Source organism: Fusarium oxysporum, chromosome VI (genome assembly GCF_013085055.1).
Source record: "Fusarium oxysporum Fo47 chromosome VI, complete sequence".
Taxonomy (NCBI): domain Eukaryota; kingdom Fungi; phylum Ascomycota; class Sordariomycetes; order Hypocreales; family Nectriaceae; genus Fusarium; species Fusarium oxysporum.
Window position 1 is genome coordinate 480,712 of NC_072845.1, and position 23,804 is coordinate 504,515.

A 23,804-nucleotide genomic window follows, 5' to 3' on the forward strand; every position below is an offset into this window, starting at 1 on the left:
CTTAGCTAATTTCGCAGTGACAGTGTAGACATCTATGCTTAAATATTGCCATGTTCTCACAAGGTTACTCTTTGCATGTTGGTCCTTTCTCTTGTATAGAGAGAGCAGTTATTCAGCATTATCGTACTCCCTCGAGCCCTTCGTCGGCGTCTCACCACGCCTCAACTGAGCAAAACTACTAGCAAAAGCTCGACAGAACCCACGCCACGCAATCTGAGATACAAGCGTCCTCTCCAGATCTCGAAGGAAACGAACACAATGATCAGAGCCATCCAGTATTCCAACGCCGGTCAAGTGAACCACGTTATCACCGCCATGCTCAATCCATCGACCAATAGCGTCTCTCCCTTGTAGCTGATCAAGACGGGTAATCAAAGGCCGTGTTGAAGTTTGTGACAAAGATGCGCATGTTTCGCTGTAGCAGTATATATAATCCATCGCCACCGTAAGACTAAGCGCATCGTAGCACGCAAGGCGACGAGAACTCCGCGTTGTTTTGAAGATGCAGGTAGCATGCCATAAGCCCTTTCGCGCCTTTACGCCGCTATTCTTGAAGAAGTCGTTCAGGTGCATCTTTGACTTGAACATCTGCTCTTTGTTCGTCTCCCAGCCTGTAGCAGAGTGTAAAGTCTCAAGCGGAATCAACCTCAGGATTGCAATGACATGTAAAATTGTGTCTGTACACTCTCCAGGGTTCGACGTGTTTTTTAAGGTCAGTTGTTCGATAGTCGTGTCTAGAAGAGCATTTTCGCTCCTACTGGTGTCAGGTCTGTGAAACGAAGGGTTTGGTGCGTGTTGAGTATCACTATTTGCTGAGGAGTTCAAGTATGAGGCAAATGACGACTGCAAAAGTTGCGAAGTGCACATTTGGCGGTAGTAATTTCTGTCGTCGATGTATAGTTCGAGAAGAATAACCCTGGCGGCAAACGTATCTGGCTTGGGTTGGCGTCCTGAAAGGATTATCAGCCATGTAATGAACCCTACTGCCAGTGACAACTACGATACCTGTAGAGTTTTCTTGTCGTAATTTCCACTCTGAAGCATCCCGAGGCCGCCATAGCCTTTCAGGACACGGCAGTTGTCGCGTCGCCTCACGGAGGTTGAATACCAGCGGAGTACCTAGAAAGATATGGCTCAAACACTCCAATACACGTACACAAGTGGCTAGACGTAGTTCACTCTCCTCAGTGATCCAAGCTTGCCATGCTGCTTCGTTGTCAAGCTCACCCTGACGCGAGTGTCTGCGTTTGTCAGCCTTGCCAATGAGGTCCCAGCACATCGTCGCTAGGCTACTTCGCCTATGCTGCAGAACGATCTTGTCTCTGTGTGAGCCTGAGAATAGCCACAGAACATGTAAGAGAAAGACGCATTGTACTGTTGTTACGTCGACATTCAATATGTTATCGTGTACCTGAGGCTTGAGGGTTAGATACCACGTAATACAGTGCCTTGCCATCTGTGACTCTACTTACAGTGAGTTCAACAGCTCGGGCTAGTAGGTCAGATAACGCAGAGCTATACTCGTCTGCGCCTTGAATCTCAGAATAATGGCTTCCGACCGCTGCGACGGCTAATAACAAAACCCATGGGAGATCTGGGTCCTCCAAGCGAGATGGATGAAGAAAAGGGAACTGGGAATCGAAATACTCAAAGTATAGTTCTACGAAGGCGTGTAGGATGTCTTCAGGAATTACTAGTACTGTTGAGTCTCTTCGCTGCGTCTTGTAGAAGTTGTTCAAGTCCTCTACGGCCTGTCTAGGTAGCTCATGGATATATCCAAAGACTTCGGCCCCAGCCATTTGCAAACTCATGGCTTGCAGCTCTGGGAATGAACGGCATGGCAGCGCATAAGGAGAGCATATATGTTCAGGACTTAAATAAGTCTTGGTAGAAGCCGGGCCAGTTGCAGTCTGTTGAGCCGAGGTTGCGTGATGTGCTGCATCTGAGGGAGGATGTACCATATCCGGTAGCTCAAGTGGTATCTCCAATTCGTCCATGAACCAGGGAAAGGAGAAATGAGCCATCGCAGGATTCCAAGACATCCATGGACTATTTGATATGGCATCAAGACTGCCAATATCCCCGCTGAAAGGAAAAGCATCGGGCAAGGTTGGAAGATAAGCCCAGCTGGAAGAAGTATCTGGGACTGTTGTGTATATGGTGCTTGATGCTATCGTCGGCATTCCACTCGTATTAGAGGGAATAGAACGAGGATTGTCCCATTCTTCTGAAGCGACATGAAGGTCACCAGGTATAAACGCTTCCTCCTGGAAGTCTGCGCCTTGAGCTGTGAGGGGCGATGAAGCAGCGATGTCTTGGCCTTGGGATGACTCTCCAACGATTATAGTATCACTATCATCTTGCCGTGCACTAGATACCCTATCAGGATAAATGCACTCTGAATTGCGAGTCTCACATCGCGAACAAGGATGGCCTCCATCACAGCTCTGCTTTACCCTTGAACAGGGTGCACAAGCTTGACCACGGCAGCGACGACGAGTTTTGGACGAACCAGGTTGACTACCATGCAAGGCTCGATGACGAGTAAGGGTATCACTATATTAGGTCAGCAAGATCACCGCGTCCATGAGCGCAGTTAGTGACTGACTTGCGAGAGAATGACTTGGAGCAGACGTTGCACTGAAACGGCTTGAGGCCCGTGTGTCGTAGGACGTGTCGATCGCGGTGCTCACGGCGTTGGAACGTCTCCCCACAATGGCCACAGGATAATGGATTCGGCTCCATGACTTAGTACCCCGATGCGGTACAAATTGGTGCAAGGTTTCGTAAAAGAGTAGAAGGTGGGTGAGAAGCGGCGGGACGGGTTATTTGACGATGGTGGGGTGCTAACGACGTTTGGATTCGTGCTATTTACCCCGCCGGCCCCGCCTCCTCCAGGGTAAGAACTCACGGAACAGTGGACTCTTGCTATTAAATGAAGCGGTAAAGGGTTTTCAGCTTAAGAAATGATATTTCTCTAGCTGCTAGCGGCTGAGTTTTATGTCAGAATAGGATAACTTAGCTTGGACTTCTCAATAACCTAACGGTGGTGAAGCCCTCTATGCGAGAGCATCAAAGTCCACTTCACGAACAACGATCCCAATTGTCGACCAGATCAAAATTGAAATGGAAGATTCTACCCTTGAATGGTTCGGTATGTTTATCTTCATTTCTCTAAACAAGCACTGTCATTGAACCAATAGGTGCCACGACATTCCGCCTTCGAACAAGAGGCGTCACCGTCTTCCTAGATACTTGGCTCGACAGACCTTCCGTACTGAAGACTTATCTCCCAGTTGACGAAGTAAAAGAGGCCGACTATATCTTTATCTCACATGCTCATTTCGACCAGTAAGTTCTATAAATCTGACGAAGAGGCTACCCTAACCTGGAGAAAAAGCCTCCCCGGCGCAGATCGCATCGCCATCATGACCGGCGCCATCGTCATAGCCAATAACGAAGCAATCAACCTCCTAAGAGAGGGCGGCGTTCCAGAACACCAACTCCTGCCTGTTCAAGGCGGCGAGAGAATTCCGTTATTCACTCGCGAGACCTGGAATAAAGCTAATGCTAACCCATCGTTGTTCTGTCCCGGTCCTCCTGGAGCACCTCGACGTCCACTGGACAAACTTGCAGCGTTTTCAGTAGATGTCTGGCCTTCATTGCACTGCATGATGCCTACAGATCACCCTGAAGTTATCGACACAGCGACTGTATACAAAGGGTCAGCGAGTCCCTACAGCTGTACTCTCGATATCACAATCGGCATGAAATACGGTTTGCTCAAGATCGGAGAGCTCATGCCGGCGGAGAAGCTAACACCTGGCCACCGCTCCTTTATCGAGTATGTCGGCGACCGAAAGCGAAACCTCTTTTCGCACAGTGATGGTGGGCAATTGATGTTCAACTTTGTCATTGGTGAGAAAGCATTTCTTTGGAGTGCACATCTAGGAGGTTATGAGGGTATTCTGCGAGACTTACAGCCAAAGCCTGATATTGCGATATTGGCTATCGCTGGAAGAGCGAATCTTAATGGTAGACCATTTGATGGTTCTGCAGCTGAGTTTGCGGCTATGAAGGTTGGTTGGTTGGGTAATCCGTCTCAGGTGATCTGGTGTTTACATGATGAAGCGTACGCAACCTTGCCCGAGCAAAGCTGGAATGGAAGATTAACTGACATACTGCAGATGCATTCCACCTTGGAGGACCAAGACTGAAGCGGCTACAAAAGCCGTCGAGAAGAATGGCAAGACAAAGGTTTTGACGATGGACTTTGCTCGGCCGGTCAAGTTAGACATCTAGCTTACCATTGGTGCTGGGCGTCTCATAGAACTTAATGCTACGGTTCCATCTTCGGAATTAATTTAATGCAGTAGGATAGCTTGCATACATAACTGTACTAGTACTTCTCGTGACTCCTTCGTATAATGGAGACTATAGCGTCCTACCATATCTTCTCCATCCATCATATAGCACAAATAACAGATCGTTTATAGTTCTTCAATACAGCGAACATGGATCTTTTCTTATACTGCTATTTTTTGCAGATCATCTACGTCTCGCGACAAAGGTCGATCGTGCTACCACATACCACACGGAGAATACTAATTCCATATCATGCATAATGATAACCGTCAATCTCACAGAAGCAGAAAGTCCGATCCTCCGCCACCAGCATCAGGCCCTAAATTGCCAAGTATCCGAAGTATTTTAGCTGACTTCTCTTCCCCTCTCGGACTAAATCTCAACGGGGTCTGCACCATTCCCCGTGCGGCCCCGTCGGCTACAGGTCAGACGTCGACTCTTACCCCGTGGGGATCTATCCTAAGCCGATGTACCTCCACCGGCTACTACCTCAGAGCATCGCTTCCCTTCGTGCTTAGCTGCTATTGCCGCTGCGAAGTTGATCTGTTATCTGCTTCTATCGGCTCGGTACGGGTCCAGACTCCGCGATTCCGGTTTTGTATGACTACCTCAAAACAAATCCTTAGCAACCAGGTATTGCTTCGACACCATTACGAATCCGTCGTCCCTTAATACGCTCATCCCAAGTCAACCAAAACACTAGATCACCATGGCCCAAACTGAGAGCTCACTCTCGAATGACACAAGCTCTACCAGACAAGATGTCGACATCGAGACATCGGAAAAGGGTCCCCACGTTGAGGCATACTCAGAATCACGAATACTATCTCCCGTCAGCGAGACTGAATATCCCGAAGGAGGCAGAGAAGCATGGCTCGTCGTTGTCGGAGGCTGGTTCGGCCTCTTCTGTACCTTCGGCCTAGTAACCTGCGTCGGCGTATTTCTCGAATACTACCAGACCGATCCTTTGGTAGATTACAGCCCCAGCGCCATCAGTTGGATCACGAGTTTGCAGGTTTTCTTCCAAGTCGGAGGTTCCGCTGTTGTGAGTCGCACCGTTAATATCATTTGCAATCCAAAATAGCTAATAGAGCAATCCTAGTGGGGTCGTGTCTATGATTCATACGGCCCTCGATGGCTTCTTCTCATCGGCGCTCCAGTATACGTCCTTGGCATAATGATGCTCTCTTTATCCACGCAATACTACCAAATCCTCCTCTCGCAAGCTCTACTAAGCTCAATGGGCTCAGGTGCCGTCTTCACCGCTTCTCTTACCTCGACAACATCATGGTTCAGAAAGAAACGCGGTACTGTCTTTGGTATCGTCAACTCTGGATCTTCCGCCGGTGGTATAGTACTTCCAATTATGCTATCTCGCTTGTTCAAGACCATCGGTTTCGGATGGACATTAAGAGTGGTGGGATTTATGTTCTTGGCTTTCATGGCGATTTCGTGCATGTTGATCAAGTCGCGCACGCCACCGAAACCTCGTCCTTTCGCGTTATCAGATTATCAAAGGTGTTTCAAAGAACCAGTCATGCTTTTGACAATGCTTGGTGGCTTTCTATTCTTTTGGGGAATGTTTCTACCTTTGAACTACATTATCATCCAGGCTAAGGCAAGCGGCGTTTCTTCAGATCTTGTTCCTTACCTTCTCCCTCTTATCAACGGTATCAGCCTCATTGGTCGCTTGACAGCAGGTGCACTAGCAGATCTCATCGGTCAGTTCAACTGCATGTTGATAATCACCGCATTCACAGGCATCTTGACGCTAGTGCTCTGGATCCCGGGCAGTCAAAGCACGGGAGCTATCATGGCATATGCCGTTGCTTTCGGGTACGGCTCAGGTGGCTACGTGTCCATCTTCCCTGGCTGTGTTGGTCAGATCAGCCCAATTGAAGAAATCGGTACGAGGATTGGACTCGCGTCACTTGTCAATGCGTTTGGGGCTTTGACGGGGAGTCCACTTGGTGGTGCGTTAATCTCGGATAAGAATGGAGGCGGCAATAGCTTCATGGGCTTGCAGTTGTTTTGTGGTTGTACAATGATTGCTTCGGTATTTGCGTATGGGACTGCACGATATTTGCAGGCGGGTTTCAAGTGGGCAAGGGTTTAGAATCTTGTAGTGAAGGGCGTCCTAATGTCTCTATGGTCTCTCCATACTTCAAACCGATGTATGAGCCCTTGTAGCGAAAAAGAAGAATGTTACTATCGGTGTGTTACATGATTTAGCATCTTACAGCCCCATACTCCTAGCATAAAGCTTTTCAGCTATCCTTTGTGCAACGAGGTAAGGCTAGGTATGAGACGGGGCGGCTAATTTTCCATGTCAATTCTTTGCACGTTATTACTGCGCCCTAATACCTCTTGCCACTTCTCTCAATAGATGCGTTATTTGCAGTTAAGACATGTGGCTGAGAGCTTGTAGTCGCCATATAAAACGAGTCACTCCTCTTCAAATCGAGCTGTTATATTATCCAGTTCTTGGTTATGCAGACGCACAGGCATGTATAACAGGGCACTGGCTGCATATCTTCAATCCCAGCCAATTACAAAGCTTCAGGCCGTAATTACCCGAACGCCAGGCTCGCAGCCAGCGTTCAGTGGCACAACTAGCGCAAATTCCTCTCTGCGTCAAAGTGTTTTGAGCTGAAAAATCACTCACCCGTTCAATTTTGTTCATCCTTCCGGCGGTATCATGGCACAAGCGAAGACTTTGGAAGGGTCCAATGTGCGCGGGAGTCGGGTAACTCGCTTATTGGTCTGCAAAGTGTCCGAGGGAAACTAACTGGAATTTAGCTGGCACCGTTCTCCATACAGCTCTTGAAATACCACCAGAATCCAGACCATGAAAACAGCTCGCTCTTGAGTCTTTTTCCTGCATCTTATTGCAGCGATTCTTATGATTTGGTTTCGCCTGATGGCCATCTTGCTACCTGTATTACCAAAGAGCTTGATATTGAACGTCTAAGCAGGATACAGCGATGGCTATGGATTGCAGGAAGTCCTGTGCCAGCCAGACCACTCCACAGCCAGATCTGGAAAGACCGAGAAATTGTCATCACGGAGGATATGGATATGCATCTTGTATGGACGACAGGCAAGATATTTATCAAACCGCTTCCACGATTCTTATTAGAGCCTGCCGTCTGGACTGACTTCCTCTGCTGTTCAGAGAATTGTGATTGCTCGACTGGTGCGGAAGGGGAGATGCAGGATTGTGAGCAGCGGAAGCTTCACAAAGTAGCGTTGGGGTTTTTATATTCATATGCCGCTTTGATTCGACATGAAAGTGACTTACTGCTAGCGAAGGAGAGGTATCTCCTCCCTAATGACGACATTCGCTGGTCCGATTGGACAACCTTCATACGGCAGCTAGACACTGAGCATATCTATCCCGACATCAACCCACGATTCTACCATAAGGAGTTACAACTAAGTCGACTGGATTATATCTACTACTTTATCCAAGGCAACCCAGCAGGCTTTGCACGCCGTTGGCACCGATCTTCAACATTTCTCAAGGCAAATCTTGGGTGGATTACTGCGACGACTGTATACATAGTTGTCGTGCTCACATCTATGCAGGTTGGGCTCGCCACCGAGGCTCTCGGTCGTGACCACGCTTTTCAATCAGCGTCGTATGGTCTTACTATATTCTCAATTCTTGGGCCCTTAATCTGTGCTGGGTTCGTCGTTGTTTTATCGGTGTGTATTTTGGTATATGACGCGTCGCAGATACTTGTGAAAGTGAATAGACGGCTGGATCATTTCGGTGGCCAACCAGGCCACAGCAGGAATTAAGATGAATAGTTACTAGCTTTCTATAGAAATATGGACTTGTTAGCTTATACTGAGGTCTATACTTTTCTTCATCGCTAGCCACTACTTCTTGTTGTGAACTTGCTAGTATAAAAGCTAAGAATATGCATAATGGCATTTATCCATCAAGGAAGCTCGGGGGCATCATCCTTGGGTTCCCAGCCAAACATCCTAAGACAGCTCACGAAACCACCAACCACGAAAAGCATCACTCGCAGACCAATAATTATTCCTCTACCAATCAAACTATCCAAGTCCGGTAACTATTACATCGTCAGCTCTAATCATCACGCTACGAAGAAAGGATTAACACCTGTTGATTGCTGCTTTTCTTGACCCATTCAAAAGCCCTTGGCATCATGGCTTTCTCATACACCGCCAACTGGTCACCAACCTGCTCATCGGTCACACTCCCATACATGTTCTTCATTTTAGCAAGTTCCAGTAATGGACCAAGTGCATCAGCTGTATCGTGGATCGCATTATTCGCGCCCATTCCTCTGGACGGAAGCATTGGATGGATAGAATCTCCAATGAGCCAGACGCGCGGATTGGCAATGCTTGGATATGACTTTTTCTCGTTCGTAGACAGAAGTTGTTGTCTCCAATCAACAGGCGTGTCGTTTCTTGCGTATCTCCAAGGTGTTGTCATGATTTCTTCTTCGTCAACAGCATCAACCAGCTTGTGAAAGTCAGGATGGAAGCCAGCCTCGTCGAGCTTCTTTTTCATCAACCCCTTCTTGTCTTTGACTTGAGGTAGCTCTGCGGCTTCAGGCCCTGTAGTCCATGCCATGCCGAGAAATAGGGAGGCTTCATCCTCGTCATAGTTTTTGGGTTTGAGGATATCTGAGCCATCTGCATTTGATGTCTTTTTGGTAGATGATAGGCATTCTGGTAGATACACAGCGGCAAATACTTTGACCTTGGAGTTGCCGGTGTAAATGGTTCCTTTTTCTAGAAGCTGTCTCGGCAAAGTCTGTAGTACAGACCACGGTAAATGGCATTTTCCTAAGTAACCACCGTGTCCAGGCGTCACCTCGGTGATGATGTTGTTCAGTCCAATCTGTTTGTTGATGCGGCTTCCGCTTCCTTCGGCAGATATGAGGACATCGCAGTCGTGGTGGGTATCGTCGCTGAAGTGAACCCTGATGCTGCTTTGTCCAGCTACCTCTCCTTGAAGTACTTCATGCCTAACATACTTCTTGCCAAACCGAATAGCATCCCTCTCCTGAAGTGGCTTCTGAAGAAAGTTCCGAAGTCGTGTTCGTGCGATCGGGGCACTCTTCTCATACACAGGAGCCTTACTCAAGTCAATCAGGACCTTCAAGTCGGAAGGACTGAATATACAAGGTGCTGATGAAACCACGCCCCCCGATTTACCGAAGCAGGGCAGTAGGGCAGAATATTGATCTTTTGTCAAACAGGCTTTGAACCCGATGAGCGCGTGAGCGCCAAGGCGGATTTGGTAGCCTCCCCGTTCTGAACCAGCTTCGTCGCGTTCGAAGACTGTAACGTCGATTTGACCGTCGGCTTTGTTGATGAGGCCGTTTGCTAGACATGCGCCGGCGAGGCCACCGCCGACTATGATGACTTTGAGAGGAGCCATTGAGGAACTACCGGTCTGATGCTGTTGTTCGTCAAGTGAGATAGTTCGTGGGAGTAACAATGGTCTAGGTATCCGTCAAGTTGTATCAAGGTGCAGCTTATATGAACATTTGCAAAGTTAACGAATTAAAAATCGCTTAGGAATAAGAGGAATTCTAATAGGTGACCAGTGTTAGCCAAGCATATTCGTGCTCAAGCCTAGACCGTATTATTGGATCTCCCCTACAGTATTCGTCTTCCGCAACACGATGCCGTCGGAGCGGCCCCGCCGTTACAATTGTCTGTCCAAATTCGGTTAGTACTCCGCCGGTCCCGTCGGCCTTTTATCAAGGCAATCGAAGGGTACAGGTGGTATCGCGGGTTCTTTGGTGTTCCGGTCACAGTAATTCGTCATCGCGAATATCCACTAAGAGCTTACTGGCTTACTCGACGTTATTTCAGGGACGCACCGCACTATCTACCTGGGACCTACGCCTGCCTCACGTAAGAGATAGAGACCCAAGCTAATGATAGATCTTCATATGCTGATGTTTTCTAGGGCTAGCGGTCTTATTCTTATCACGATCACGGTACTTGTCCTCTACTTTGTAAGACAGAACGCCCCGACGGAGGAGGGCAAGACTATCTTCACGTACACTAGCATAATTACCTCCACCAAGCACAACATGCAACTCATCTACACAGTACTGTTTTCCCATCGCTTATTCCGGCGTAGGGTTGCTATCAATCCTGACTCGATCGGTTACAAAGAGTGGTGAATTGGGTGTAGACAGGTTTCTCCGATAAAATATATTGTCTTTATAACAAAAATACGTCAACTTTCACCTGCGCTGACACATGCCAGCCAGGTGAGTTGTTATATTCGGTCGCCGTAAATCAGTTCTTGCTGAAGTCCCAGCTTGCGTTATAAGACTTTTGAAGTGCAACTAGATCAACGTCGTGCTTTTGTCGCTGGCCTCCCTTGCCAAGATGCTGAGCGTTAATCTGGAGCAAAAGCCTCGAGGTCGAACCCTCTTCTATCTCTGCCAACTCTGGAAAAGCTTCGTCAAACTTAGCAGTGATCTCTTCTGGCGTAAAGTTATCCCTCGGTTTCGACTCGATCTCCTTCTGAAAGAAGCGAACGTACGCTCGTGTGTGGTCCGTATCCTTACTTCCATTGAAACCTTCTTGGTCACTGAGTGCATGTCCTGGAATAATTCTCTCTGCACCGAGAGAGTCGATTAGTCGCAAAGAGTCGAGCCATGCTTCCGTCATTGACGGGTCATCAAGATCAGCGAGCCACATATGCATTCCATGGCCGTATACGACATCGCCGGCAATCAATGTTTTGATAGAGGGGATCCAGAACATGGTCTGCTCAGGGCTATCTCCGTTGACGGGCCCAAGAAGATGGACAATATCGTCCCCTGGAAGCGAAAAGAAGGTCGGCGGGAAAGCCTTGGGGATTCTTGGCGAGTTGGCAATGTTTTCACCACCTAGTGCCGACTTCCAGAATGCAGTCTATTTCCATGTTAGCTAGTCAATTGTTTGGTCTGAGCAATTACACACTTTGCCCTCGATGATGTCATCGATCAAAGCCACTGTCTTCTCGGTAGCATATAAGTCGGCTTCAGGAAAGCTCTCCAAGATAATGTGAGCGGCGAGATAATGATCTGGATGGAAATGTGTGGCAAATATCGCCACTAATGGCACACTGGCGTTGGAGCGGATCCATGGGACAAGCTCTTTTGCTTGAGGAATAGTCAAGGGTACATCAACGAGTACAGCTGCTTGACTACCCACAATCAAAGACGATACCATATCTTGAGCAATGCCATGGCTGATGCGGGTTTCGACTCGAAGCCGTGTAGGCGCCATTGTTTGCTTATCCGAATTGTACTGTTATGATGTGTAAAGAGACTAGGTGAAACCGTGGAAACTGCCCCGTACGTTGTGAGAAAAATGCATCTTCCCCATCTATCCCACTCGGTTGTCTTGAATTGTCTTAGTCAGAAACCTTGTGAACGGACCAGCTGACCAAAAATGTTCGCGTCTCAACATTGAGGTGCCAGAGATAATCACAAACATCGCGAGCAGTAACAATACACCCTTAACTGATGAAGCTGGCGATAGATGATAATTCTAATTTTGTGAGCCTGATAGCTTCCAAAAACTATATAGCAGAGGGTATCTACGATCGCTTGTAACGCCTGGTCATACACTTTCTCTTCACCCTGCACGCCGGCCCTATATTCAATTTCAACCTCTTGTTAATCGGCGACTAAGTCTCTGAGACTGGTGCACTAGTCTGCTCAAGGTTGAGGAGCGGGAAGGCGTGTTCTTACCCAAAGACAGGCTTTATGTTCCTCGCTCTGCAATGCGCCACAGCATCTCGTCATACTGAAGCGGGGTTGCGGCGTTTTGCAAAATTGGAACAAAACTCTAGTCCCTTACCAACCAACTCACGGTTTATACCCTGCCCCATTTGTACACAAGCATGCTCTACTTGTTCTTTTGCAATTCCTCAAAGCTCTAGTAGTTATCGACGTGTAAATTCCAATGCTTGTGAGCCACAACAGCAGTGGACCGTCCCCGAGGCGCAAGCGCTCTGTAATTTCGTGCAGGGAGTGTCAGCGACGTAAACAAAAGGTATTGGCACTTGCGTTTAACAAGGCACCCCAGACTAACGTTGTACTGTAGTGCGACCGTCGCCAGCCATGTGCTCATTGTATGAAACGAGGTAAAGCAGTAAGCGTGTTCGTCTCCCTAGGGACATGCCATTTGCTGAGGAAACAGGACGTCTGCCTCTATGATTTGGATGCCAACCGCGCACCCTTTACTTTCCTCCCTGTCGAGCTCCAGGACCAATCCATGAACGGCGTCTTGCAAGCATGCCCAGAACCAATTCCACCCGCCTCGGGCGTTGTGCCCGATGAGTTCAAACCATTGGGTTATGGCGACAATACAAAAGGAACACCAGGAGTCCTCCGTAGCCTGGGGGAGTCTGCAAATCTTTTGCATCAAGTACCGCCCAGGGACTGTCCTGCCCCTAGTGAATACATGAGCATAATTCGAGAACTTCCGTCTCCAAGACACATAGACATTCTCGTGCAAGACTTCTTCAAAAATGTAGCATGGCACTACGATATCGTCGACGAAGCTACCTTTATCAATCAACTTGCTCAATGGGGCCGCCTGACCCATGTTCAATTCAAAGGAGGACCAGACGCCTTACCGGCCACCCTCCGATCTTTCCCTGCTCTGCTCTTCCAAGTTCTAGCACAAGCCCTGCTTTTCCAACCCGCACAATATAATGAGAGCCTGAATGACCTGAAGTATGCCGTCGATATGGAGTTGTCAGATCGGGCGGCGGAATACAGTGATGCGGGTCGTCGACTCGCTTCATCTTTCAGAAAGAGCGAGCCCACTCTCGCGGGAGTGCAGGCTGAGCTGATGCGAGCTTGTTTTGAAAAGACCACAGGGGCAGTAATCGAGGCATGGCACACGCTCGGAACTGCTATCCGCGACGCTCAAGAACTCGGTCTACATCTGATAGAACCAGAGTCAACGACATACTCGAAAACTGAAAAGCCATCGGATCGCGAATTGGGCCGCAACGTCTGGCTTATCCTTCACCTCTGGGATGCTCATATGGGTATTGTACTTGGAAGACCCATGTCGACAAGCATGAGTCCCAACGACGTGGCCTTGCCAATGTCATCAAGGGACAGCTCTGGCAAGCAAAGGCCACCGCAACCTCGCGACGTCATCTTATGCGGCTATCACACGGCTTACAAATTCTTACAGGACATTCATAATCTCGATAAAGTAGATGACTGGCGTGTCCCAGTTGAGAAAATCCACGAAACTATTCTTACTAATATTGCGAATCTTCCCGCATGGACGACAGCCCAGAGATCACGCCAGGGAGAGCCTCCTTGGCTTTCTACGGCCTTGGAAACAATGTTCACTAATGTGCACTTTGTCGTCTTTGCTTTGCATCGACCCTTCATCTTTGCAGATCCGAGCAGCCGCCACAAGGCCTTTCACGCGGCGATGCAAATCTTGGAGTCTCAAGGCCGTCTATTCGACCAGACAGAGCCTTTACAGTACAAAGCGTTTAGTTTGGTGTTCGCGACGTTTGACGCGATGGTGCTCGTTGCAGCGGTGCATATTCGCTTTCCGAATGAACTAAGGGAACAGTTTGCAGCGACCAGGAGGAATCTTGAGTTGGGCATCGAAAGACTGAAGTCTTTGCACGCCAGGAAGAATGTTCTTGCCAATTCCGCACTCAGAATTATCGAACGGCTGTATCGAAAAATGCTTGCTGTTGTGTATCCGGAGGAACCCTTGGGCCATCATCAGGGAGGTACTGATGGTAGAAACTTTATGACCATGGAGGCAGAGACGGTGGGAACGAACTGGGACACCATTCTACAACCTGACCTTGGAGATGTGTTGGTTCCTCAACCAATGAACGAACTATTGCGCAGCGGGTATTTCGCTCAGTCTTTGAGCATAGGTCCTTCATATCAAACAGCGTATGGGCAACATCAGTTCGGGACCGACATTATGGACAGTTTTGGAAGTGATCTGATGCCTTATCACAGCACAGACGACACATTACATCGCGCCAAGTAGCCTCACATCACGTTTCGAAACACGAATGTTTGCGGCCAAGAATAGTCCTACATAATACAATTTGAAATGCGCCACTGTGGTGTTTCCGCTTATCTCATTCAAAACTCTCGGCGGTATTAGAATATCCATTATATTGTCCTTTTAGCCTTGGTTCTTCTTTTCTCATTCGATTTCTCACACTTTTGATGCGAGTCTATTGCTACCATGGGCGGCGGCCGCCTTAATCAGCAACAACGTCATACAAAGAGCTAGGGCGATCTCATGACATTACTAAATCCCCGGGGGCTCCTCGATGACGCTAAGGAGCGTAAAGCTATAGGGACTTACAAGGATACCATCGGCTTTCGGTGATAGATATCGGGGAGTTGTTAGGGTCGTCGGGACTGACGGACTAGTTGGCTGCTAACTCCGAAATTCGAGATGGGGTAATCAAAAAAAATGTTTACGCCTCCCAATCAGGAGGAAAGGCTAAGTGGTTACAGGGTTGGTTAGTTTCGCTGGTATGTCGTTTTCCCGAAACCTTAACAACAGCCTCTCACTTTCCAACTGGCCATCTTAGAATTTCACATTCAAAGCCGATAGGTAATAGGATGGCTCAACATGCGACGGGACTATAACGCTTCGTACCATAAAGTTTTGAATTAGATTATCCATGGGTAAATGATATGACTGCTGCGGTAGTATCAACAACCGGGATAATCCCCTTCGAGAACAGATGATCATTCGCATAGGGCAATTGGGCGATTCCCAGACTTTAGCTATTATTACGCACGAAAATGGCACAGCAACCCCAGCTCGACGTACCCGGAGCGGAAACGGCCAAAGTATACATTATAGACTCTACGATGCGCCTGTCTGTCCTGCCGGTGATTTCGCTTTATAGCCACCAAGGCGGGGAATCCGGCATGGGTGGTCAGGAGTAAGGGCTAGGACCAGTACAAACTCCATGATGGCGTACCTCTCAACTACAGTCGATATTGTGTTGCTTAGTCAATTAAGAGGCTGCATATGATAGAGATGAGAATTTAACTCTAGTAGACGTTAGGAGTTCGTCTGATCTTAGCTGTCTACCCGTGTGTGTGATATCTAACATGCATGGTCCATTCGTTTCAACCGTTTTGTTATCTTGAACTCTGCTAAATTCCTGCCTTGCGTCTCGCTTCGATTACCTTGACCGCAGAATCAACGATAGACTCCTCGAATGAGCGATACTTGACACCCAAAATGCGAATCGACTTGGAATTATCCAATTCGTAGACGTTCGGCCCTGGATAGTCATCCCCGGGATGCCCGCGCGGTATCTTTTTCTTCTCGGCATCGGGGATACGCGCAGATGCCCGCAGTACGTCGGCTGTTTGCTGATAGCTGTATCGCCCGCCAGCGATCAGAAACCTCTCATTGCCAGCCTCGGAAACTTCAAGAGCGCGGACGTGCGCCGCTGCGAGATCCCGAACATCAACGAAGCCCCAGAAGTCCGTGTCGGGTACATCTTGGAGTTCTCCAGAGAGGAAGCGATTGATGTCCCAGGCGGCAATGTTCAACGCTGAGAAGGACAGGGGATGCGCGGGAGGACCAAAGACCATTGGGGGGCAGAGAACAGTAATGTCGAAATGCGGCTTCCGATCCTGGACGAATTGCCAGGCAGCCTTTTCGGCCAAGGCCTTGGATGCCACGTATGCGGTACCGGCGTCGGCAGTTTTGGCATAATCGTAGGTGATTTGGTTCCAGTCCGCCTCATTATAAGTGTGGCCGGGCCACAATCCCTTTGTGAGGTCGACCATGGCAGCGAAGGAGGACGTAATGACGACTCGTTTAATTTCCGCGCCATGCATGGAAGCAGATTCCAGCAGGCCTTTGGTCATGTTGATCGCCGGTACCAGCATCTCAGCCTCATTGTCCTTGAGACTGAGCGTGAAAGGACTCGCAATATGAAGAACCTTTGATAGAGAACAGTTGTGAGTGACCCGCGTTGAAGTCGGTTGCCCTCAGATAGGGCGATGACGTGAAGTGTTGAGTTTACATACCGCATCAACATCTTTGACAGCTTGGTCAAAAGCACCCGCGATTGTCATGCTGGGAACGACAATTACGGAGAGGGATCCTGAATATTCGGGAAAAGTCTCGAGAACAGCGTCGGCGGACGCTTGGGACCTGACGACTCCTCGTACGTGGTACCCTCCTTGCAGAAGGTTTTGCAGAACATGAGTGGCGATGAAGCCATTCGCACCAGTGACAAGGACGAGCTTACCGGACCCAGTCATGTTGTATTGTACTTGAGGTGTTATATTGCAAAAGAATATCCTATATGAATGTTTTATTTGTAGCTGAGAGAGAAAGAATAAGGTCGAGTAACAACATGCAACCGATCGAACAAGGAACCGTGCGCCTCTTAAGTAAAGTGCCTGTCGAGGCGAGAACCGGAGGCAAGACTCATCTTGTTGTCTCACTGAGCCGCATGTGATGCTGGCACGGCCGGGTTGTGCGGGCTATTTCGGCCACCCCAGCAGCAACCTAGATATGCCTAGGTTTGTCTGGAGCCAAATGAGAGGAAGCAGTGACAAAGGTCAGCCCGGTTATACTTTCCGACAGTTACCAGGATAGACAGCTTCAAAGTCCGAAGCAGCTGAAGATCAGCACAAACTAAGCACGGGATAGCGTCGGCCGGTATTGCCCTTGGTTCTCGGCTACCAATCGAAGGGAGCTGCAAGTAGCTTATCCCAGCTCCATTCAAAGTTTGGGGGCTGTCTTTCGTTGGAATTACGCCAGTTGGTGGTGTTAACACTGAATTGGTTCGAGGCTGGCATTTTGAACATGTGTTCTGGTGACGCAATAAGTCCGATCCGCGCAGGAAGATGCAGAACCCGACTATGTCAAATAGATGTGTTGATCTACCTTGATCCACACCCGAGTCCGTGACAAGATTGACCATCGGAAACCTGACTGTTTGCGTCGCCGTCGCCGAATCAAAAGATAGCATAGACGGTGGCTCCGAAAATAGTGGGTTCATTACTCCGAAATTAGTGGGGCCATCCCCGAACATGAACACTAGAAACGCAGCTCACAAAGCTCTCGTCTTCTATCAAAGAATGAACATGTTATTGGAATACAGGCCTTTGACCCATAAAACATAGTATACAAACATTCTAATTATCACCACCTCTGACAAACAAGCTCCAATTTACTCTCTCATCAACATCAACTTACCACTCTATTAACACTTGAGACTACTTTGTTTTCACTTCATACAATGGGCTGCCACGGTCGTTACACTGCAGAGAAGGTGACCTATCCATCTCACGGGGAGACCATCACCGGCATCCTGTATCTGCCCAAAGACGTGGCCAACCCGCCTGGTGTCGTCGTTCTCGGCCCATACTCGTTTGTCAAGGAACAAGCCCCGCTGCAGTATGCCACGCGACTTGCCGACGAAGGCTATGCCACTCTGATCTTTGACCCACGCACTGTCGGGGAGAGTACCGGTCAGCCACGGCGTCTAGAAAATCCCAAGATGAAGAACGAAGACGTCGTCTCCGGTCTTGACTACCTTGCCGGCAGAGGTGACGTGGATGCCGAGAGATTGTTCCTCGTCGGTGTCTGCCAAGGTGGTCCTGAGTGCCTAGACGTTGCATCATATGATGATCGGGTCGTCGCTGTCGCTTCCGTGACGGGGTACTATCGCGATCATGAGACAGATGTCTGGATGATCTGCACTGGCTGCGTGAACATCGAGCCCGGGGTCGACGTTGGGTCATTGAAAATGCCTACACCCGAGCAAGGGGAAGCACTGTATCAGGCACGCATTGGGCGAGCTAGAAAGGCTAAAGAGCTGTACGAGAAAACAGGCCAAGTCACCTACCAACCTCTTGTCGACCCGAAAGCCGCAGACCCAGATGTCGGTTCACTCGCTGGCCTTCCGGGACCCGTCGCGTGGGCTTGGTACGGCCCGTGGACTTTGAAGGGGTTTGAGAACCGATACGCCGTCATGAGTGATTTGGATCACTTTGGATATTCGACTGTACCTGGGGTGGCCAAGCTCACCAAACCGGCTCTGGTTATTCATGGAGACAATTGCATGAACGCGCCCGCAGCCAAGAGGCATTTTGAGTCGATCCCGACCAAGAACAAGAAATTGATTTGGGATAATGGTGTGTCGCATTTCCAGCATTACGATCAGCCGGATGTTGTAGATAGTAACGTTGGTGAGATTGCGGCTTGGTTTGGGCAGGTGGGGGCGTAAAACGAAGAGGAAGCAAATGGCTACAGAGAATTCAAGACTATTCGCTCGATATTCATCAGTTGAAATCTGTAAATAGCTAAGCCAATACTCTATAACACACAAGTAACATAACATAGGTATAAGAGCTATATATGCCCTATCATAGCAAACATGTTCAATCCCTCCACAACGCTGGTGTATCATCTCGATCGGAACTATATACACAAGATTAAGAAGGCTCACTTGAACTTTATAGCTGGCCGGGGTATAAGGCCCCCAAAGCATGCCTCGATGAAGGCTCGAGACAATTATCGCAAGCACTACGCCATGATCAGGCAAGTCACTGGTGTCTTGGCAGAGGACCATGCTTACAAGGCTGTACAGGGCTGCTGCCTAGAATGCCAAGGCACAATCAGGTCATAAACCGCGCTTCGCAATCGCCTCTCTCCATTAAACAATTCATTTCATCAGAGTGCATCATGGCAACCACTCACGATGCCATATCAGCAATTACCGATGTCCTACCTCCCGAGCTCATTGGTCATGTTTTCTCCTGACCTGGCGCATACGGTTAATCCTCCGAGGTCCTGAGGGCGAGAGATACGCTGATCAGAATAACCACTTGGGTATACAGGAATTCTGTTCTGGTGTCAGGAACATCACTGAGTTTCAGATTCTCGGTCTGCCATTCTTTACAGGTAGTTGGCAAATTCTGGCATTAGAGCGAATTCTCGGGGCAGCTCAGAATCTTAAGACGTTCAGGTTTGTCAGTGATGGCTATAGTTGCTGGCATATTCGGGCTCGCTCCAAAGTCTCACCAACCCAGTTAATCGAGTTCCTGAGCCCACGAACACAAAAGACATTACAGCGCCTCAGTTTGAACTTTGATGGCAGAGTGGAACCTGGTCAACGTAACTTTCCGAAACCTAAGCCCGTCACGCCCCAACAGATCAAGCATTTTACAAATCTCACTATCCTCGAGGTCGATTCTTGGTGCTTCTACAGCCATGTGCTCCACCACAATAAGGATGAACTTATCGTTGAGCAAGAAACATACCTAGTCAATTTCCTCCTGCAGACAGTTCAAACCTTGACCATCTTCTTGATATGAGCTTCTGCATTTTATTACTTATCTTGGACAACGAGTTGTTTCTGGAGACCTTCCGAAGCTGACGAGGGTTCAGATTGATGCTCCTATTCGACATACAATGCCCGGGAGTAATAGCTGGGATGATGATTGGGATAATGAACAGCTGGCGAGACTGTCGGCGGAAACGAATATGCGGAGGGAAGCGTTTCAAGAGGCGTTCGTTGCGTCGGGTGTTGAGATGTGGTTTAAGACTTGGTATATCTGGGAGGAAGGATGGTGATGAGGCTATTCTGGATGGCCTGGGGGCAATAGACTCAAATGGGTGTCAAATTAGCAACAGTCGTTAGTAGAGAGTTTGTCGCATGGTGCTATTGGGATCTTCAACCACATAAATAGCGCGGTAATTGTGAAATGACGAAATCAATATGAGAGAGGTGAAAATAAGTGGTCTGGTAACCCGGCTCTATCGCTGTTTGGTGATAGTAAATCTCAACGGGAACCGGGAGCAAGCCGCGACGATTAAGCTTGTGGAGTCGATCGTGGATGTGCTTTGATGCCAGGACTAAACCAACAAGGCATCGTAGTGCACTTGGCATTCGGAGAGTTGTTGATAGGTACGATGGATTTTTGAGTTCATGGCCAAGGTTAGCTCCGTGACAGGGCCTTGGGAATCAGTTCAATGCACTGTGAATGACTCGTACCCCAGAGAGACATTGTCGACAGTGAGACGGGCTGTTCACAAATGTCTAGCCATTTTGACTCCGTGTGACCTGTTGAGTGTTCCATCAGCGGGGGGTGCTCAGGTTCGAACGAATTTATTATTCGAGGGAGAACCAGGACCTGGTGTAACCTACGCCGCCAATTAAACACGCTCAGCGGTCAGACCAGTAACAACTGTTGAGCCTACTTGACGAACTGCACTACCGAGCGCCATAAGCCACTAGCCCATGGGGTAATGTCACGCCCAACAGAAGTGCCGCCGATCATTAGATCCGTTGGTCCGCCTGTTTCTGGGGAGGCGCACTGCAAAAGGGGCTCGGACCTCTCATACTGTACAGATCACACTTCAATTGCTCGCCCTCCCTGTCGCTCTCCTTCTCCTGCAACATTCATCTCCCTTTTTCATTCCCATGTCTTGACGAAAATTACTTAGGGAGGCAGCGAAAGCGTCCCGATCATCGCGCTCTCCGATGACATCGCCTACGGGTCTCGGCGCAACGATAATCGCAGTTTGCGTGTCGCTGACCTTATTGGCGGGTTTATTTTTGGGTCTACGATTGTATTGCAAGATCATTCGCCATCGGGGCTTCTGGTGGGATGATTACATCTTGATTGCGGCATGGGTGAGCAACAGCTAATCTCTGTTGAGTTTGCATCCAAGATCCACGAGATCCGTCATAGATCTCAATTTGCTGGGGCTAACATCACGCGTCTTCTTATCAGATCTGCCTCGCTATCGGCACGGGTCTCGTCATTTTCAACGTCACCCTTGGTTTCGGCAAGGACATGTCAGAGGTTGATCCAGCAGTCGTACCGAAAATCGCACTTACCGGAACAATATTTGGTCTCTTTGCAGTATTATCGGCAGCATGGAGCAAAACGTCATTTGCCCTGACACTGATACGATTGGTTGATGGCTGGATGAGCTGGTTTCTCTGGTTTCTTATTATCGCGACAAATATCACCATGGACTTGGTTATTGTTTTCTCCTTTGTAAAATGTACACCGGCCAAGAAGGTCTGGCATTCGAGTCTGCCTGGAACCTGTTGGAATCCGATGGTCGCGACGTACTATAATATCTTTGCTGGAGGTAAGTTCTTGCCTTACCTCGAATTGCATCTTACTTACTATAGGCAGCCTTCTCGGGGTTGGTTGACCTTATTCTCTGTGTCATTGCCTGGACCATTATTTGGAAACTCTCTATGCGGACCCGAGAGAAAATCGGAGTTGGGATCGCTTTGACCTTTGGTATCTTGTCAGTCTCTCCAGGATCATCGTGTGATCATCTACTGATGATGCTTTAGTGCCGCCGCCGCTGCTGGTGCGAAATGCTACAAAATGCTTGGCCTCAGCAGCAAGAATCGAACTCGTAAGTCATGCGATTGGCTACCATTTTCTGGTTGCTAACCACTGATACATTTCCCAGTGGATAGAGTTGGCATCATTATATGGGGCACTACCGAGTGTGCCGTCACCATAATGGCAGCATCCATTCCCGTCATGCGCATACTGGTATTGCGCGTTTACCGCCGCACGCCTGATCAAATCTCCAATCGACCTCTACGCACTCTTCGAATAATCAGTACTCCGGATAAGAGAGCTTCGACAAACAACACAATGCCAAGCTATAATACTGCAGAAGGCGCGAATATGCTAACAGAAGAAGGGTTAAGAGACCTCAGTCTACCATCACGGGCAATCTCAGCTAGGCAGAATGATATAGGTCTGTATGAGATTAATGGAAAGGGTTGATACCGCTAATTTTAGACATATTTATAGATATAAAATGATACCTCCAAACTTGCCTCAGGAATGTAGATACAACAGGGATCAACTTCAAAAGATGGCCTAACCAACCTGGCATCTAGGTTAAGAAAGCTCCGCTTCAATAATGCTCTCTACAGACTCCAAAGGTCTCCAGATCTTGAGAACCCTCAATCCAGCACTCTCGACCAGCTTTATCCACTCAAGTTCTGTTCGCTCCTTGGCAGCCAGGCACGCCATCATGGTGATATCCGACGTCGTCACTCGCGCAAGAGGCTTGGCTGAACTAACTAGACTCTCATGGATTAAAAGCCTAGAGTAGCCTGCTTCCATAGCATCAGCGAGGTGCTTGAGGATCTGGCATGCCTGTTTATCCTCCCAGTCGTGCAGGACATTGTGCATGAAGTATGCACGCGCGCCTTTGACAGGTTGCGGGGTGAAGAAATCATGGGGACAGACAGCAATCGTATCAGGAATGGTTAGTTCTTTGAGGATGTCAGGGAGATCTTGAAGGACAAGACTACCCTCGGGAATTTCGGAATGTCGAAGATGAAATTTAGTCAGATCGTGGCCTTTGCTACCCCCAACGTCTACCACCAATGCTCGATCGAACTTAGCGCCAGTAATCAAAGACTCAGTAGGGTATACCTCTGGCCAAGGCGTGAGATTATACTTGGAATGACTCTCCATCGCGTCGTTAAACTCCCTTGCAGCAACGGGATCAGCACCAAGAGACTGAAACAGGTTTTCCTGTCTGCCCTTCATGAACTGCCAGTTACAGTCATTGGGGTCCGTCGGGTTCTTATAACCTGTTCTCTTAAGATATGCAGGGAGAGTTTGGAACATGGGGTTGTTGACGAAATTGTATAAACCGCCGTAGACATTGGCCAGGGCTGGATCGGCGGTGAGGGCGTGGACCCAAGGTGTCGGCTTGTAGGTATCCTCTGCAGTCTCGATGACGAGATTCTGGCCTGAGATCTGTCGAATCAAGCGCCCTGAAAACTATCAGCATCCATTCGATAGCAGAGACGAGGCGACTTACGGATAAGAATGGGCTCAGTACTCGTGAGCTCAGCCAGTTCATCACAAGTCCGCTCCCCACCACCAGCGTCAATCCACTTGGTGAAAACGCCAGCGTCAATCAAGGACTTGGCACATGCGGTTGTCGCTGGATTAACCCAGCAGTGCTGCCAGACTGTATCCCATGGTTTTTGAACTCTACTGACAGACAGAGTGAGTGCATCGAGGGCACGGACGCGCTCTGCTTCATTGGCGAATGAACTGGCGTCAAGGCCTTCAAGAGCCTGGATGAGATTGTCTGCTGATGCCATGACGAAGGAGAAATGACGTAGTCGGGCAAGATGGAAGATCGAGCAGCGAGCGAGGGAAAGGCGTCGTATGATGGACAGCGACGATTATTGAGAAGGGAAAGATAGCAGGTTATGAGGGGAAGTCGTCCGACTTACGTCAACAGAACGAGTTCATTTCGGCGCCAAATCCGCCAGGCTATGTCTGGACATCAATAGCGATCTGTTCAATCGTGAGTCTAGTCCATAGGAGGGTAGAGCGCCGCGGTACGGCCCTGTTTTAAACCAGGTCTAG

The 23,804-nt window shown here is 48.8% G+C and overlaps 12 protein-coding genes across 12 annotated transcripts; 7 read left to right on the forward strand and 5 right to left on the reverse strand.

Moving 5' to 3' along the window:
- Nucleotides 1-108: 108 nt before the first annotated feature.
- Nucleotides 109-2,781, reverse strand: FOBCDRAFT_184286 (uncharacterized protein; the record flags this gene model as incomplete). Its single annotated transcript, XM_059608595.1, has 4 exons — nucleotides 2,609-2,781; nucleotides 1,412-2,370; nucleotides 1,157-1,332; nucleotides 109-843 (listed from the first exon to the last, which is right to left on the reverse strand). Exons 1-4 carry the CDS (start codon nucleotides 2,743-2,745, stop codon nucleotides 109-111), a joined length of 2,007 nt encoding a protein of 668 aa, XP_059465068.1. The 5' UTR covers nucleotides 2,746-2,781.
- A 345-nt stretch (nucleotides 2,782-3,126) lies between these two features.
- On the forward strand, nucleotides 3,127-4,302 carry FOBCDRAFT_275044 (uncharacterized protein; the record flags this gene model as incomplete). Its single annotated transcript, XM_031187404.2, has 4 exons — nucleotides 3,127-3,154; nucleotides 3,204-3,351; nucleotides 3,401-4,132; nucleotides 4,188-4,302. 4 exons carry the CDS (start codon nucleotides 3,127-3,129, stop codon nucleotides 4,300-4,302), a joined length of 1,023 nt encoding a protein of 340 aa, XP_031038539.2.
- A 772-nt stretch (nucleotides 4,303-5,074) lies between these two features.
- Nucleotides 5,075-6,481, forward strand: FOBCDRAFT_202568 (major facilitator superfamily domain-containing protein; the record flags this gene model as incomplete). The annotated part of the gene is made up of 2 exons (XM_031187403.2): nucleotides 5,075-5,410; nucleotides 5,468-6,481. The coding sequence occupies 2 exons, from the start codon at nucleotides 5,075-5,077 to the stop codon at nucleotides 6,479-6,481; spliced, it is 1,350 nt and encodes a 449-aa protein (XP_031038538.2).
- Nucleotides 6,482-7,063: 582 nt separating this feature from the next.
- FOBCDRAFT_275046 (uncharacterized protein) lies at nucleotides 7,064-8,169 on the forward strand (the record flags this gene model as incomplete). The annotated part of the gene is made up of 2 exons (XM_031187402.2): nucleotides 7,064-7,111; nucleotides 7,165-8,169. The coding sequence occupies 2 exons, from the start codon at nucleotides 7,064-7,066 to the stop codon at nucleotides 8,167-8,169; spliced, it is 1,053 nt and encodes a 350-aa protein (XP_031038537.2).
- A 143-nt stretch (nucleotides 8,170-8,312) lies between these two features.
- FOBCDRAFT_240656 (uncharacterized protein) lies at nucleotides 8,313-9,793 on the reverse strand (the record flags this gene model as incomplete). Its single annotated transcript, XM_031187401.2, has 2 exons — nucleotides 8,313-8,450; nucleotides 8,501-9,793. The coding sequence occupies 2 exons, from the start codon at nucleotides 9,791-9,793 to the stop codon at nucleotides 8,313-8,315; spliced, it is 1,431 nt and encodes a 476-aa protein (XP_031038536.2).
- Nucleotides 9,794-10,668: 875 nt separating this feature from the next.
- On the reverse strand, nucleotides 10,669-12,170 carry FOBCDRAFT_240657 (beta-lactamase-like protein; the record flags this gene model as incomplete). The annotated part of the gene is made up of 5 exons (XM_031187400.3): nucleotides 10,669-11,292; nucleotides 11,341-11,670; nucleotides 11,810-11,880; nucleotide 12,005; nucleotides 12,117-12,170. 5 exons carry the CDS (start codon nucleotides 12,168-12,170, stop codon nucleotides 10,669-10,671), a joined length of 1,080 nt encoding a protein of 359 aa, XP_031038535.3.
- A 60-nt stretch (nucleotides 12,171-12,230) lies between these two features.
- Nucleotides 12,231-14,412, forward strand: FOBCDRAFT_320204 (fungal-specific transcription factor domain-containing protein; the record flags this gene model as incomplete). Its single annotated transcript, XM_059612042.1, has 3 exons — nucleotides 12,231-12,420; nucleotides 12,472-12,519; nucleotides 12,568-14,412. Exons 1-3 carry the CDS (start codon nucleotides 12,331-12,333, stop codon nucleotides 14,410-14,412), a joined length of 1,983 nt encoding a protein of 660 aa, XP_059467321.1. The 5' UTR covers nucleotides 12,231-12,330.
- Nucleotides 14,413-15,548: 1,136 nt separating this feature from the next.
- On the reverse strand, nucleotides 15,549-16,673 carry FOBCDRAFT_240659 (uncharacterized protein; the record flags this gene model as incomplete). Its single annotated transcript, XM_054704925.1, has 2 exons — nucleotides 15,549-16,349; nucleotides 16,437-16,673. 2 exons carry the CDS (start codon nucleotides 16,671-16,673, stop codon nucleotides 15,549-15,551), a joined length of 1,038 nt encoding a protein of 345 aa, XP_054560900.1.
- Nucleotides 16,674-17,523: 850 nt separating this feature from the next.
- FOBCDRAFT_261544 (Alpha/Beta hydrolase protein) lies at nucleotides 17,524-19,051 on the forward strand (the record flags this gene model as incomplete). The annotated part of the gene is made up of 2 exons (XM_054704926.2): nucleotides 17,524-18,611; nucleotides 18,795-19,051. The coding sequence occupies exons 1-2, from the start codon at nucleotides 17,660-17,662 to the stop codon at nucleotides 19,049-19,051; spliced, it is 1,209 nt and encodes a 402-aa protein (XP_054560901.2). The 5' UTR covers nucleotides 17,524-17,659.
- A 56-nt stretch (nucleotides 19,052-19,107) lies between these two features.
- FOBCDRAFT_275052 (uncharacterized protein) lies at nucleotides 19,108-19,739 on the forward strand (the record flags this gene model as incomplete). The annotated part of the gene is made up of 2 exons (XM_054704927.1): nucleotides 19,108-19,168; nucleotides 19,213-19,739. 2 exons carry the CDS (start codon nucleotides 19,108-19,110, stop codon nucleotides 19,737-19,739), a joined length of 588 nt encoding a protein of 195 aa, XP_054560902.1.
- A 1,169-nt stretch (nucleotides 19,740-20,908) lies between these two features.
- FOBCDRAFT_320206 (uncharacterized protein) lies at nucleotides 20,909-22,320 on the forward strand (the record flags this gene model as incomplete). Its single annotated transcript, XM_031187397.3, has 5 exons — nucleotides 20,909-21,061; nucleotides 21,162-21,528; nucleotides 21,576-21,693; nucleotides 21,743-21,807; nucleotides 21,865-22,320. 5 exons carry the CDS (start codon nucleotides 20,909-20,911, stop codon nucleotides 22,188-22,190), a joined length of 1,029 nt encoding a protein of 342 aa, XP_031038532.2. The 3' UTR covers nucleotides 22,191-22,320.
- FOBCDRAFT_250992 (O-methyltransferase-domain-containing protein) lies at nucleotides 22,307-23,540 on the reverse strand (the record flags this gene model as incomplete). The annotated part of the gene is made up of 2 exons (XM_031187396.3): nucleotides 23,245-23,540; nucleotides 22,307-23,197 (listed from the first exon to the last, which is right to left on the reverse strand). Exons 1-2 carry the CDS (start codon nucleotides 23,531-23,533, stop codon nucleotides 22,308-22,310), a joined length of 1,179 nt encoding a protein of 392 aa, XP_031038531.2. The 5' UTR covers nucleotides 23,534-23,540.
- Between the last annotated feature and the right edge of the window lie 264 nt (nucleotides 23,541-23,804).